At 40.5% G+C, this 16,746-nt stretch overlaps 1 protein-coding gene across 1 annotated transcript in view; it reads left to right on the forward strand.

The window, feature by feature from the left end:
• AGBL4 (AGBL carboxypeptidase 4) overlaps positions 1-16,746 on the forward strand; it is a 1,285,194-nt gene that overhangs the window by 747,341 nt on the left and 521,107 nt on the right. Inside the window, exon 5 of the mRNA XM_060141936.1 lies at positions 2,823-3,039. Within this exon, the coding sequence (XP_059997919.1) occupies positions 2,823-3,039 (217 nt within the window). The remainder of the gene's footprint in view (positions 1-2,822; positions 3,040-16,746) is intronic.

A 16,746-nucleotide genomic window follows, 5' to 3' on the forward strand; every position in this document is an offset into this window, starting at 1 on the left:
GATCTCTTGGTTATTTAATAACATATTGTTTAGCCTCTATGTGTTTGTGTTTTTTTTATGTTTTCTGCCCTGTAATTCATTTCTAATCTCATAGCATTGTGGTCAGAAAATATGCTTGATATGATTTGAATTTGCTTCAATTTACTGAGGCTTGATTTGTGACCCAGGATGTGATCTGTCCTGGAGAATGTTCTGTGTGCACTTGGGAAGAAAGTGTAATCTGCTGTTTTTGGATGGAATGTCCTATAAATATCAATTAAATCTATCTGGTCTATTGTGTCATTTAAAGCTTGTGTTTCCTTATTAATTTTCTGTTTGGATGATCTGTCCATTGGTGTAAGTGAGGTGTTAAAGTCCCCCACTATTTTTGTGTTACTGTCAATTTCCTCTTTTACAGCCGTTAGCAGTTGCCTTATGTGTTGAGGTGCTCCTATCTTGGGTGCATATATATTTATAATTGTTATATCTTCTTCTTGGATTGATCCCTTGATCATTATGTAGTGTCCTTCCTTGTCTCTTGTAACATTCTTTCTTTTAAAGTCTATTTTATCTGATATGAGTATTGCTACTCCAGCGTCCTTTTGATTTCCATTTTCATGGAATATCTTTTTCCATCCCCTCACTTTCAGGCTGTATGTGTCCCTAAGTCTGAAGTGGGTCTCTTGTAGACAGCATATATATGGGTCCTGTTTTTGTATCCATTCAGTGAGCCTGTGTCTTTTGGTTGGAACATTTCATCCATTCACCTTTAAGGTAATTATCACTATGTATGTTCCTATTACCATTTTCTTATGTTATGGGTTTCTTTGTTATGGGTTTGTTTTTCTTTGTTATGGGTTTGTTTTTGCAGGACCTTTTCTTCTCTTGTGTTTCCCACTTAGAGAAGTTCCTTTAGCATTTATTATAGGGCTGGTTTGGTGGCGCTGAATTCTCTTAGCTTTTGCTTGTCTGTAAAGCTTTTGATTTCTTTATCGGATCTGAATGAGATCCTTGATGGGTAGAGTAATGTTGGTTGTAGGTTCTTCCTTTTCATCACTTTAAATATATCATGCCACTCCCTTCAGGCTTGTAGAGTTTCTGCTGAGAAATCAGCTGTTAACCTTATGGGATTTCCCTTGTATGTTATTTGTCATTTTTCCCTTGTTGCTTTCAATAATTTTTCTTTGTCTTTAATTTTTGCCAGTTTGATTACTGTGTGTCTCGGCATGTTTCTCCTTGGGTTTATCCTGCCTGGGACTCTCTGTGCTTCCTGGACTTGGGTGGCTATTTCCTTTCCCATGTTAGAGAAGTTTTCGACTATAATCTCTTCACATATTTTCTCGGGTTTTTTCTCTCTCTCTTCTCCTTCTGGGACCCCTATAATGTGAATCTTGTTGCATTTAATTTTGTCCCAGAGGTCTCTTAGTCTGTCTTCATTTCTTTTCATTCTTTTCTTCTTTATTCTGTTCTGCAGCAGTGAATTCCACCATTCTGTCTTCCAGGTCACTTATCTGTTCTTCTGGCTCAGTTATTCTGCTATTGATTCCTTCTAGTGTAGTTTTCATTTCAGTTATTGTATTGTTCATCTCTGTTTGTTTGTTCTTTAATTCTTCTGGGTGTTTGTTCTTTAATTCTTCTAGTTCTTTGTTAAACATTTCTTGCATCTTCTCGATCTTTGCCTCCATTCTTTTGCCGAGGTCCTGGAGCATGTTCACTATGATTATTCTGAATTCTTTTTCTGGAAGGTTGCCTGTCTCCACTTCATTTAGTTGTTTTTCTGGGGTTTTATCTTGTTCCTTCATCTGGTGCATAGCCCTGTGCCTTTTCATCTTGTCTATCTTTTTGTGAATGTGTTTTTTGTTCCGTAGGCTGCAGGATTGTAGTTATTCTTGCTTGTGCTCTCCGCCCTCTGGTGGATAAGGCTATCTAAGAGGCTTGTGCAGGTTTCCTGATGGGAGAGACTGGTGGTGGGTTGAAGGGAATGTTGCTCTGGTTGGCAGAGCTCAGTAAAACTTTAATCCGCTTGTCTGCTGATGGGCGGGTCTGGGTTCCCTCCCTGTTGGTTGTTTGCCCTGAGGCGACCCAACACTTGAGCCTACAGGCTAATGGCAGTCTCTGGGAGGGCTCACGCCAAGGAGTGCTTCCCAGAACTTCTGCTGCTGGTGTCCTTGTCCTCACGTTGTGCCACAGCCACGCCCCACCTCTGTAGGAGACCCTCCAACACTAGCAGGTAGGTCTGGTTCAGTCTCCTGTGAGGTTACTGCTCCTTCCCCTGGGTCCTGATGTGCACACTACTTTGTGGTGTGCCCTCCAAGAGTGGAGTTTCTGTTTTTCCCAGGCCTGTCGAAGTCCTGCAGTCAAATCCCACTAGCTTCAAAGTCTGATTCACTAGAAATTCTTCCTCCCGTTGCCAGACCCCCAGGTTGGGAAGCCTGACATGGCGCTCAGAACCTTCACTCCAGTGGGTGGACTTCTGTGGTATAAGTGTTCTCCCAGTTTGTGAGTCACCCACCCAGCAGTTATGGGATTTGATTTTATTGTGATTGCTCCCCTCCTACCATCTCATTGCGGCTTCTCCTTTGTCTTTGGATGTGGGGTATCTTTTTTGGTGAGTTTCAGTGTCTTCCTGTCAATGATTTTTCAGCAGTCCGTTGTGATTCCAGTCCTCTTGCAAGAGGGAGTGTCCAACCTCTTTTGATCATAGATTGGTATATGTTGTTGTCCCTGGCTACCACCTAGGTTTCTTGATGTTACAGTTTCAATCTTGGGCATTTATTCCTACTGATTACATTTTGAAGCTTGAACAACTGTCTGATATGCCCAAATTTCTTTGTATCTTTCAGGCAAAGACTGCCACCTAAAAATGTTTACTACTACCGCTGCCCGGACCATAGGAAGAATTACGTGATGTCCTTTGCATTTTGTTTTGACCGAGAAGAAGATATTTACCAGTTTGCTTACTGCTACCCATATACGTACACTCGCTTTCAGCATTACCTTGACAGCCTGCAAAAGAGAAACATGGATTACTTCTTCCGGGAGCAGCTGGGTCAGAGTGTGGTAAGGCCCATTCAGAAACGGGAAAGCTGGGGGAGGAGCTTAGCACTGGTTTTTATAGAATGCAAATAATAGATATTGGTGCTTTGTAGACTATATGCTCTGGAAATTTAAAAAAATCATTGTTTTTTGTGTGTAATATTTTGCTACTATGGCCACCAGGAAGTCAAAGAATAGGATAAGGCAGATGCATGTCCTTCTGAATGAAGCTGATAAAGCTCTCTAACAAAATACAAAAGTTCTGGTGAATCCCCAGAACTGTGAGATAAAAAGAAGGCTCTACTGGGTGTTACAAAAGGTGTGAAAGCATTTTATGAGTCTAAGCTTACGAGATGAAGAATAACTTTGCTTTTTAGTGAATTTAACTTGACTGCAGTGTAGGTTAGCAGGTGGTGTGCAGTATGGTTATGCTGTCCACAGTGTGTTCTATCTCTGCCATCTATTAGTTCCCCAACCCTTCTTCCTTCCTCAGGTTTAGTTTTCTGGGTCTGGAGATTTCAGTCTTAAATTCTATATTAGTTTCCTATTGCTGACATAACAAATTGCCATGAACTTGGTGGCTTTAAACAACACAAATTTATTATCTTACAGTTCAGGAAAAGTCTGAAATTGGCCTCTTTGGGCTAAAATCTGGATATCAACAGGTCTGTGTTCCTTCTGGAGGCTCTAGGGGAGAATTCATTCCACTACCTCTCCCAGTTTCTAGAGGCTGCTTGCATTCCTTGGCTTGTGGTTCCCTTTCAGTCTTCAAAGTCAACATTGACTTATCAAGTCTTTCTCATGCTGCACCACTCTGATGCTGAATCTCCTGCCCTCCTCTTTCACTTATAAGAACACTTGTGATTACGTTGAGCTCACACAGATAATCCAGGATAATATATCCATCTCAAGATCTTTAACTAAATCACATCTGTAAAGTCCCTTTTCTCATGTAAGGTAATATATTCACAGGTCCCAAGGATTAGGACTTGGACATTTTGGGAGAAGGGGTGCATTGTTCTGCCTACCACACTTTCCTACTGTCTTTTCCTCTTTTTCTCCCTGCCCATCCCAGGATCTAAAAGTGTCCTTTACATTGGATGCATAGGTTTTGTTCTCTGCGGTCAGAAATACTTCAGTTGCTAGTAAAGAATATCTTCCCTCTACTCTAATCCTCTTCCTAACAGTGCTTCTGATGGGTGCCATGTATATCTGGTGCCTATATCTTTTGAACTGAGAATTGGGACACATGGTATATTAGTCAGCATGCTAGTAGGAAACAGATGGCAGCCTCACATTAGGATAATTTGAGGAGAGCTTAATAAATGGGCTGTTTACAAGGTGCGGGCACTGTGTACAGAAACCATGGGGTATAGTGCAGTTCCCTGGGGCTAGTAACAGCTCAAAGGGTGTGAAGGGATGAAATGGTTAACAGAACCCAATAGTAGAGAGTCATGCAGTGGGCCATCTTGAGTGGAACAGTGACCTTCAGTTGAGGAAAAAAGTTAGCCTGAGATGATCCCACAGGGAGGGAGCTGAGAAAAATAAATACATAGAGCTCATTCTCTTACTTCCCTCTGATCTACTGCTAGGGGGTTCCTACTGGCCAACCCAATTGGAAATCAGAGGGCAAGAGAGCCCACTGAAGTAATCCATACAGATAAGTTTCCCTGAACAAAGAAAATGATGGAGAAGGGCAGAGAGTGGTTATAGAGAGCCAAATAGAACATATTAGTCACACATGGTCTGATCAACAATGTATTACTGGAAACAGTAGATTATTTCAGATGGGACTGTTGGAGAAATCCTGAGACGAATGTTTGCCAGACATATGACTTATGATATAAATTAAGAGAGAAAGAGTTTCATTCAATACTTGTGACTTTTTAAGTGTGGGATCTGTTCGTTTCATTCTTGTGTCCACTGCAGCCCTCTCTTAGATTTATGCCAGGCAGAATGTAGGTGTACATTGAATGGCTATGGAGTAAATTATTGAATGAATGAAAGAATGAATTAAGATATACCCAGAGACAATGTGAAGAGCTAAGAGCATCAGAAAGCTGATAGGAGGAATAATAGGATAAGTTAAGCTTCCAATAACTAAAATACAAAATACATACCTAAAATAACAGCTCATTAAATGAGATAGAAGTTTATTTCTCTTCCATATATAAATCTAGATGTAGACAATCCGGAGCTGATAGTGTGGCTCTGCTCCTTGGAACTCTTAGGGAGTCAAGTTCTTCCAGCTTTCTGCCCTGCCATCCCTGGGATGTGGCTCTCAAACTCAATGTCAAATGTGGAATTCTGTCACATCCATGTTCCAGGCAGCAAGATTAAGAAAGTAGGCGGAGAAGGGAGAAGATACAGTATTGTGGCACTTTCACGTTCATCCCATTAGATAGAACTCATATCCACACTTAACTAAAAGAAGGATGAGAAATGAAGTCTTCATTCTGGGTGAGCATGTTTCTAGCTAAAAATTAGTAGTCCTATAGATATGGAGGTGAATTAATATTGAAGGACATCCTGAAGTCTCTGCCATAAGAAGCTTGAATTATGTGTCCAGCTCTAATACCAAACTACTCATATGACCTTGAATGTTACTTCCCTTTTCTGGGGACAAGTTTTTCATCTATAAAATGAGAAAGTTGAAGTTGATAGGGGTTTTTAAATTATTCTTTGAGGAATTCCTCAGTTAGAATAAAATAATTCGAGACTGCTGTCCTACTTCAGACCCTGTGAGGGGTACTGTAGGGATATATAATGGAGTATACAAGTCATGGTGTACTTCCAGAAATGTATTCCATACCAGAGGAAATAAGACATTTAAAAAATATATATTATGTTTTTTAAAGTATATAATTAAGGATCCCATGAGTTGTTTAAAGAATTTATGGTCAGACTAAACACCATGGAGAAGATGGGCTTTACGCCGAGTCTTGAAAGATGGGTAGGATTACTGAATACAGAGTTGGCGAGAAGGTAGCCCAGAGAGCAAGAAACAGCCTGAGTCATTGCATGATGATAGTTGGTCAGAAGTCTGGTTTGATTGGAATAGGGAACCTTCCTACTGGAAGATAAGGATAGACAGGAAGATTAGGACCAAACTCTGAAAAACCTTGATTGTCATATTAAAGAATTACGGCTGTATCCTTTATTCAGATTCAACACACAGACACTAGGTCAGGCACTTTATATGTACTGTCTTACTTGTTTCTCACAACAGTTTTGTGGGGTAGGCAGAATTATCCCAGTTTGGGGATAAATAATCTAAGGCTAATAAGTTACTTGGCTAAAGCTACATGGCTAGTTCAGGACTAGGCCAATATTTAAACCCATGGCTTCTAATGCTGTGCCCTGGCACTTTGATGGACTCATTGCTCCTTTCCACATTGGACCTACTAAAATCAATAGTAGATTTTGAGAAAGGGATTATACCTTATCCAAAGCTACATCTTAAGAAAGTAAAGTTAGTGGAAGTGCAGGGTGTACCTCTGCTGGCTAAACCAGATGAGGGGAGCTCTGTGGGTTGGCTCCATCCCCCTGATCTGGGTCTCGAAGCAGATACCAGAGACATTAAGGCCTTCTGGCATACTCTTGCAGACAGGACAGTTCTTGGTTACCAGGGCATTTGATATGGCTTGTGACTGAAGCCACCACTATAATTAGTTAATCCCTACTCCAATTTGGAGGGAGGATAATTACAAGTAGGAAGGCTAAACATGTCAACAGACAATTCTTAGAGAGAGCAGGCAAGAAGCAAGATTTTGAATTTCTAGTGCTGGAACTATTAATCACCATGGGCATAGCTGCTATTGCTACTAATTATATCATCCAAAATGGCATTTTATTTTGTTACTTACCAGTGGCCCTTTCTAACACCAGCAAACAAAATCCCTGTGTGCATACATCAAAGCCACAATCTGACATTTAATTTAAATACATCATAGGAAAGATCTTTATTTTCTTGTTGTTATAACACTTTTATTGAGGTATAATTTACATACTATAACATTAACCCATTGTAAGGGTACAATTCTGTGATTTTTAGTAAGTGTATAGAGTTTTACAACTATCACCACAATCTAATTTTAGAACATTTCATCATCCCCAAAAGTTCCCTTGTAAATCCCCACTTCCACTCCCAGCCCTAGGCAACTATTCATCTGTTCTCTGACACTGTAAATCTGCCATTTCTGAACATTTCCTGTAGGTGGAATCATGCACTATTTAGTCGTCTTTTGCATTTAGCACCTTTCACATAGCATTACATTTTTGTGGTTCATTCACGTTGTAGCATCCATCAGTAGTCCATTCATTTTTAGTGCTGAATAGTATTCCATTGAAAATATATACCACACTTTCTCTTTCTGTTCTCCAGTTGATGGACATTTGGATTGTTTCCAGTTTGGGGCTATTATGAATAATGCTATTATGAACATTCATGTGCATATCTTTGAGTGGACATGTGATCACATTTCTCTTGGGTAGATTTCTAGGAATGTAATCATTGGGTCATATAAGTTCACATTCAACTTAAAAAAAACAATAACCAAAAAACGTGCCAAGCTGCATTCCAAGTTAGTGCCATTTTGCATTCCTACCAACAAGGTAGGAGAGAGGGTTGTAGTTTCTCCATGTGCTTGCTAACACTTGGAATTACCTATATTTTTCATTACAGCTATTTTAGTGGGTATGTAGTGAAATCTCATTGTGGTTTTATTTTGTGCTGCCCTAGTAACTAGTTATGTTGATTATCTTATAATGTGCTTATTTGCCATTCATATATCTTCTCTGCTGAAGCGTTAGTTTAAACCTTTTATCCATTTATTTAAAAATTGGGTTGTGTTCTTATAATGAGTTTTGAGAGTTCTTTATTCTGAATGCAAGTCCTTTGTCAGATTCATGCTTTGCAAAATCCCCCCCAATCTATACCTTTAATCTATACCTTATACCTATATCTTAATCTATATCTTTTCATTCTCTTAACCATGTCTTTTGAGGAATAGAAGTTTTTATTTTTGAAGTCCAGCTTATCAGTTTTTTCTCTTAGGGATCATGCTTCTGGAGTCTTATCTAAAAGCTGCCCATCTGAAGGCCACAAAGATTTTCTCCTATGTTTTCTTCTAAAATTTTTATAATTTCCACTGACATTTAAATCCATGATCCATTTTGAAGTAAATTTTTATATATGGCATGAGGTAAGGGCCTTAAGTTCACTTTTTTTGCATATAGATATCCAATTGTTGCAGCACCATTTGTTGAAAAGCCTAACCTTTTACCCATGAACTATCTTGGCACCTTTCTCCAATGCCTCTACTCAGTTTTTCTTTTTTCTTTCCTATTTTCAAGGCTAAATTTTCAGGGAGTCAACCCTGTGTCTGTGTAGGTCAGCTATGATTGGACTGAGTTTGTGCTCATCCACTCTGAGTCTGTAAGGCTTCCATACTCTGACAGTGGATTTGTGTGTGGGTATGGGGAGCACAAAGTTCGGGCAGTTTTCAAGTCTGACCTGGCTTTTACTTTCCCTTTTGTGTTGTGTTCCCTGTGTGCATATGTGAAGCCTCAAGGTTGTTCATGTGTGTGTTGCTGCTTTAGGCTTCTTCTCAGGTCTCTGATGAGCCTGCACCCAGTCTCAGCCAGCATATTCTTGTCCCGGCTACGCAACTGTGGGCCCTTCTCACTTGCCCACAGACAATGCTGCTGGGTCTGGGCACTGCCTACTTCTTCAAATTAACTGAGTCCCTTCGACCATGACAGAGAAGCTGCCAACCCTCACAGCCTGGCCTGTCCTAGCATTCACCAAGCCTGGGGGAAGATGGAACCAATCCAGGACAGAACATCATATATTCCCATTCTTATTACCTGAAGTTCAGCAGTTTTTAAAACATAATAGTTTTGAGATTGTTGTCAATTTGGTCAGTTTCCAAAACACTGAAATGGTTGTTTGTTTCAATTTTGTCCAGCTTTATATTTGTTGTTTGGGGATAGCATTTATCAATACTCTCATTCCAGCATAGCCAGAATTAGATTTTAACTGACTCACATGAGTTTTTAAATCATATAGCCCTTGTACTGTCAGACATAGTGAAATATTGCATTATTTTCAAATGTCATTGGACTAGAGGAACCATAACTCGTGTGTGTGTGTGTTTTGAAAGTATTAGATGGAGAGAGTGATTCCCATACTTAGGGATACTTGCCAAAAGGAAGTGTCTAACAAAGAAAATAGTCTGATAGTGTATTTTAGGGAATCACTAGAAAATCATTTATATGAGAATAATATTGTCTAGGCTCTACCACTGGCTAGCTCTATGACCTTGGGAAAAACATTTCTCTATGGGCCTTAGAAAGTCAGACCAGATTATTTCAAACATCCCTTCCAACTTCAACGTAAATTATGGTTCAAATGTTGATGACATCCTTTTGTATGTTCTAAGTCACTCATTAGCTTGTTGTAATGTTGCCTTTCAATCTGCCCTTTATTTTATAACAGTGGTAGTTATTGAGTGCTTATTAGTATGTGCCAGACCCAATGCTATGACTTTTATATGCATCCTTTCACTCAGTCCTCACAGCACCCCTATTATATGGTTAGTACTATAATTGAATGCCTAACATGTAACCAGCTTGTCTAAGCTCTGGGGATACAGCAGTAAAAACAGGCATAAATACATGCCTTCATGGAGCTTACATTCTAGTAGAAAGAGACAGACAGTATTGGAGAAATTAAATCAGGAAAGGAAATACATTTTGGGGAGAAGCCTTCACTTAGAAGGAAGCATTTAAGCTCTGGGCTATAAGTATTGTCTTCTCCCATTTGCATTTTTAAAAGCTGAGATTCAGTGAGATTAAATAATTTGTCTATATCATGTAGCTGGGATTTGAAGGCACGCCTTTGTGGACCCCAAAGAATGGACTCTAAACCAATCCTGGATAAGGAAGTATTCTGTTCACATATACAGTGATTTACTAAATTCTTCCAAAGCCATTCCTCAATACTACAAATATCTAGTAAACACCTTCTACCTGTCAGGCTCTATATCGGGTGCTGGAGACAGAAAGATGAATACAAAACGCACCCTGCCCCTAAGAAATACTCCATGTACTGGATGTCACAGACATAGAGGCTAATAATAGCAATGATGGTAACAAACTTGATGTAATAGAAGTACGAGGCAGAGGAAAGGCACAAGGGAGGAAATGAAGCATTAAGGAAAGAGGCATCTTGAATTGAGAATCAAAGCATGAATACAGAGGCTGAGACACCTGGTGAGCCCTGACTATTTAGTGTGGTTGCAAATGACAAGAGCACAGGGTCAGCAGAAGAAGAACAAGAGGAATGGTGATTGGGAAAGAATGAGAGGTAGGTGGAAGCTGCGTCAGGAGGGCTTTGAATGCCAAACTCAAGAATTTGGACTGTATCCTGAGGGCAGTGAGGAACCAAGCAGGAGGGAACATGATCATTGTGGCACTTAACCCTTCCATCTCCAGGCTGCCTCTGCTGATGGCAGCTGATCTAGAAGTCAGGTTAACTCCTGCCTGTCTGTCCAGTTGGCCTTCCTTTTCTCAGGCAGAGATATTTCACAGGACAAGAGCACTAGGAGGAAAACTTTACTACCAAGACACACGTATAGTGATGATAATGTCATAGAAATACCCAGAAAAGCTTGTCTCTTTGATCTTAACATTTCACACAATTTCAGAGTTGGCAAAGACTATAGGGGTCACACTCAAATTTAACAAATATGTTAGGCATTTCCTATGGGCAAGGACCTAAACTGTATAGAACAGCATCTTCTCAACATTCGAGAAATATGACTTTTCAACCACTATTCACATACCTCTTGAGGCAGCCTGAGCTCTATCCCGATGACAAATAAGTCATACCATCCCCAGAAGGAGCTGTCTCCCTGTAACCTCCTCTCTTTGGTTCTACCACCACCCTCTGGGCCCACCCTGCATGTACTTGCTCCTCTAGCCCCTGGACAGGCCTGCAAAGATAGCAAGACAGTGGCCACAGCCCCCTCATGAATCTTCCCTTCTCCAACCTAATCCCGTTCTTCCCCCTCTCCTCCCTCGTAATTCTACATTTCTTCATATTCCATGGTTTCTAAACTCTGTACCTTCTTTGTTGTTCTCTAGACATGATCTAGGTTGTTAATTTCCTTCTTAAAATACCAGAACTGAATGTAAAACTCTGCAGGTGATCTAAGCATGCCACAGCAGAATAGAACCATTGCCTCTCTTGCTCTGGATCCTAGATCGCTAGAAATGTAGCCAGAATTTACATTTGCTTTTTTAAACAATGAGGCCTTCATGTAGTAAATTTTTGTTATTGTTCTTTAAATAAAACTTATTTTTTATTTCTTGGATAGTCTTTTTTAAAATAAATTTTTATTTTGGAATAATTTTAGATTTTTAGAAAAGTTGAAAAGGTAATACATATAGAGAGTTCCAACATATACTTCACCCAGTTTTCTCTACTGTTAGCAGTTCAATATCAAAAAAACAAACAACCCAATCAAAAAGTGGGCAGAAGACCTAAATAGACATTTCTCCAAAGAAGATATACAGATGGCCAGCAAACACATGAAAAGATGCTCAACATCACTAATTATTAGAGAAATGCAAGTCAAAACTACAATGAAATATCACCCCACCCCAGTTAGAATAGTCATCATCAAAAAATCTACAAACAGTGCTGGAAATGGTGTGGAGGAAAGGGAACCCTCTTACGCTATTGGTGAGAATGTTAATTGATACAGCCACTATGGAGAACAGTATGGAGGTTCCTTAAAAAACTAAAAATAGAACTACCATGTGACCCAGCAATCCCACTACTGGACATATACCCTGAGAAAAACATAATTCAAAAAGACACATGCACCCCAGTGTTCACTGCAGCGCTATTTACAATAGCCAGGACATGGAAGCAACCTAAATGTCTATCAGCAGAGGAGTGGATAAAGAAGATGTGGTACATATATACAATGGAACATTAGCCATTAAAAGGAATGAAATTGGGCCATTTGTAGAGACGTGGATGGACCTAGAGACTGTCATACAGAGTGAAGTTAGTCAGAAAGAGAAAAACAAATACTGTATATTAACGCATATATGTGGAATCTAGAAAAATGGTATAGATGATCTTATTTGCAAAGCAGAAATAGAGACACAGACATAGAGAACAAGTGTATGGATACCAGGGGGGAAAGAAGGGGGTGGGATGCATTGGGAGTTTGGAATTGACATATATACACTATTGATACTATGTATAAAATTGATGACTAATGAGAACATACTGTAGAGCAGGGGTCCCCAACCCCCGGGCCATGGACAAGTACTGGACTGCTGCCTGTTAGGAACTGGGCCACACAGCAGGAGGTGAGTGGCAGGCTAGCGAGCAAAGCTTCATCTGCCGCTCCCCATCGCTCACATTACCGCCTGAACCATCCCCCACCCAACCCCCCCACCCCGCATCCGTGGAAAAATTGTCATCCACAAAACTGGTCCCTGGTGCCCAAAAGGTTGGGGACCGCTGCTGTGTATCATAGGGAACTCAGTGCTCTGTGGTGACCTAAATGGGAAGGAAATCCAAAAAAGAGGGGATATATGTATATGTATAGCTGATTCATTTTGCTGTACAGTAGAAACTAACACAACATTGTAAAGCAACTATACTATAAAAACTAATTAAAAAAGAAGAAAGTTAAAAGATCACATATAACCATGAAACATTTGTCAAAACTAATAAATTAACATTGGTACATTACTATTAACTAAACTACAGAACTATATTCAAATTCTGTCACTTTTCCACTAATATCCTATTTTGGTCTCACAGGATACCACATTGGCCTATACTAATAGATTTTACAAGTATAATTGTGACCTCTTACATTTATCCTAAGTTTAAACTTATTGGTTTTAGTCCTTTGTTCTAGGTGATCATTTTGATTCTTGGATTCTCTTATCTGCAACATTAGTAACATCACTCAGAATGTTTAAAGAATATATTTTTTAAGAGTTAGTTTAAGGCAAGGATACAAGTGTTTATAACAGGATAAGACCTGAGACTAAGAACAGAGATCCATGTATATTACCAGATACTTCTGTGGAATGCCTAGTTTGGCATTTTTATTTCAATCCCTGAATTTGATTTTGCTACTAACCCCAGTAGCGTAAGTCACCTAAGTGAACAAGACTTTACTTGTCTCCAAGTCAACTCAATTAAATTCAATTTAGTTCAATTTAATTTAGAATCTCTTATGTACCACGTGCCATGACAGATCTAGAGATAAACAAAGTGTAGTCCCTTCCCCCATTTCTCCATCTTGTCCATAAGGATCATATGTAAAGTTTTATGAAATGGCTAGTTCAAATACATGATGAGTGCGGGAGAACCATATGGCAAAGGACAAAATTTAGAAAAAGGAGCAGTCTCTGGGGAAGGGCCTGGCTAGGTGGGGCTCTACAATGTGGACCCTGGGCAGTAGGAACTCCCACCAGGACTCCAACCCCTTCTTGTGAGACTGGCTCCCAGATCAGCAGAGTTATAGTGAGAATGGTCTGGTGGCAAAGGGAAGATTCTGAAAGCCATATCTTGAAAGATTTTCAAAATCTAAGCCAAACTAAGAATCTGGGAGTCAGACCCTCCCCCCCAAAAAAATGCAAAATCATAAAGCTGAAGTGAAGATAGAGAACATAGTATAATCAGACAAAGCCAGAAAGCTAGGTAAGGATGAAGAGGAGCATAGTGGATAAGTATAAGGAATTCTGGAAGAATATAAGATACAGAGCTTGACAGCTTCCACTACAATCCTTGTGTGGACTTGTGTGGAAAGGCCAGGATCTCAGAAAGGAGCTAGAGGTGACCGATGACCTTGTGGGCAAGAAACAAGAAACAGAAGGTAATACCACAGAAAAGAGGCTAGAGAGGCCAGCACGCTTCTGATCAGCATGATATCTTCAAAATAAGGTAGTCCCCTTCCATTCTTTCTCTTCCTTCTCCTTTTGTTCTTTCTTCCCCTTTGAAGTAAAACATCATGGAGTTGCAGCTGGCAACATGACCAAACAAATGTATGAAAAATAATTACATTTGGCTGAGTTTTAAATTGAGTAATTGGAAGTCAGTAATCTCAATTATCTGTCCCTGATCTACCTCTCAGGAGAGTTCTATGGACCCCCATCTGTACCAAACCTTGTTCTGATCAGACACTCTAAATTAAAAAAGCTTAGTGGTTTGGGCTCCCTTCCAGCAGGCCACTTCACAAGTCACCATCCTCTTGGCATAGTTTTTACTATTCCCTCCAAAAAGAGTCCAGATTAATTGAAGGCAGGTACATCCTCTCAGCATCTGGCTGAGGGGCTTCCAACCTACCCTACTGATGTAGGTGATCCTTCCACTCTAAACCTCAGCTCTTGGCAAACATGGGCCTGAAGAGGAGATGTGGGGAATCTAGCTGGGTTCTCCCTCTGCTAGAACAAGTAGACACGTGTCTGCTGTACCTCAAGCTGCAGAGGCTGACCCAGACTACCACATACCTGTTCCAAACCTGGGTTTCTCCAGTTCAGTGAATGCATCACTGTCATGCCTGTTGCCCACGTCAGAAACCTGTCCTGTTTAATTCCTTTTTATTCACTCACCACATACTATCTGTCACCAGGTATGATCAAGGCTACAACTCAATATCCTTAGAATCTATGTCTTCCTTATCTCTGCTGTGAGTGCCCTAGTTCAAACTATCTGGGTCTCTCAGGAAGTTACAACAGCTTCTTTAGCGTAAGAGCACAAGATGTGAGGTGAATAGCTTCCAGGCTTGTTCTCTCTCTCTCTCTCTCTCTCTCTCTCTCTCTCTCTCTCTCTCTCTCTCTCTCTTCTACTCACACAACTATGTCAGCATTACATGGCTGCCAGAAAGTCCCAGACCTCCTCCTAACCTTGTGTTTCCCCTCACTTCCTCACTGACTCGCTGGTACCTGAACAAGAGACAGAATAACCTCTCAGCTAGGTTGCCAGATGGCATCCTTCTTGCTAACAGATTTCTATTTTTAGATCATTCTTTCCCCTCCCTTTTAAAAAGACATCATATAAAAAGACCTATTTTGAACTTTATGCTATCAGTCTATATAATCCACTACCACTTCTTATTGCTGTCATCTGCTCACTCCTTGGACACTTCCCTCAAACATGGAGGACTTTGGTTCATAATTATCTTTTTCGCCACATTGCTGCCACCATGTTGAGTGATTTCAGTATCTGTGAAAACGACCCATTGAACACCTGGGCTCTGTTTAAGCTAAAATAACAAATTCTATCATAGTCTGCAAGATCCTGCATAATCTGACCTCTGCCTGCTTCTTCAGCTTCTCTCATACCCTCTTACTCTGCTGTCCATGCCCTAACCACGCTGGCCTTCCTACAGTTTTTTTCTGTGAGCCATGGATTCTCTCCCTCACTTGCATACACACCGGCCCTCTACCTGAAATGTCATTTCTCTGTGGTCCTTTGCCTAACTACTTCCTATTCTGCTTCACTATCCAACTTGAACATCACTTCCTCATGGAATTTTTCCCTGATGCACTGTTCCCCAGACTAGTTTGAGAGCCTGTTTCATGCATCTATAATATACTGTTTCCTTTTAAAATGCTTATCACTCTTCTGGTTGTTCATTCAATATCTATCTTCTGGTCATAGATTTAGGGAATATTTTTGTATTTAAGGTATGTATAGGACTAGGGGCAGGTGGAGAATTTGTGCTGTTGCAGCCAAAATTCCTTCTTGCTGCCTTTCTGTGTGGTCATATTTTGTTACGTCCTCTGAAGCACATTTCCATTTTGTTGAATCAGAGGTGTATAACATTAGGGCACAAGGTCATTTCTTTTATGTGAGTCATAGAATGTGAAAGCCAAGAAGAATCTTACGTGTCTCTAGTTCTGGGGTTTTAAAACCATGCTCCCTGTTTCTCTAAGGAAAGATCTGGGCTCTGAACAGTACCTTAGGGACCACTGAGGAGGGAGGGGAAAGAGGAGCTTCTAAGAAGTCAGGGCACTGGCCTCTCTTGCCTTCCCTTGCCATGCATAACAGTGCAGCCCCTACTTACTGGCCTTCCCCGTAGACAGTTTTAAGAGAGGACTGAGCTTCTAACAATGTTTGCAAACTTATCCCTCTTTCTACAGCTGGAGACATTGGGGCCCAGAGAGGGGAAGTAACTTTCCTGAGTCACCCAGTGAGTTAGTGGGACAGCTCTAGCTGGAAGCCCAGCTGCTGACGCATAGGTTGTCCACTGCTGCCCACTGCTTCTCACTCCCAGACCCATCTGCAATGTTTGCTTATTTGTCTACTCTTTCTGAAGACATTAACTGAGCACCTACAAGGCAATGAGAAGGAAATTAGATGCCTTAATCAGTAGTGTGAGCTACATGGGTTAGAACCCTGACTCTGCCACTCACTAACTGTGTAACCTCTGTGCCTCTGTTTCCTCATACATTAGTCCTCCTTTCAGTAGGTATCCAGAGAAACCCATTATTCAGTCATAATTTAAGTAAAAAGGTCAGGAGGCCTAGAGCCATAGTAGGATCTGAATTTTGCTCTGCCCCTTAAATCTTTCATATGTCAGCTTCTCTAAGCCTCATCTGCAAACTAGGCATTGTGATTTAGCTTCACGGTTATGGTCACGGTAAGAGGCTTCTAGTACATATTAGATAAGAGATGTGAAAGTGCCT

The sequence above is a fragment of the Lagenorhynchus albirostris genome, chromosome 2, assembly GCF_949774975.1.
Source record: "Lagenorhynchus albirostris chromosome 2, mLagAlb1.1, whole genome shotgun sequence".
NCBI classification, from domain to species: domain Eukaryota; kingdom Metazoa; phylum Chordata; class Mammalia; order Artiodactyla; family Delphinidae; genus Lagenorhynchus; species Lagenorhynchus albirostris.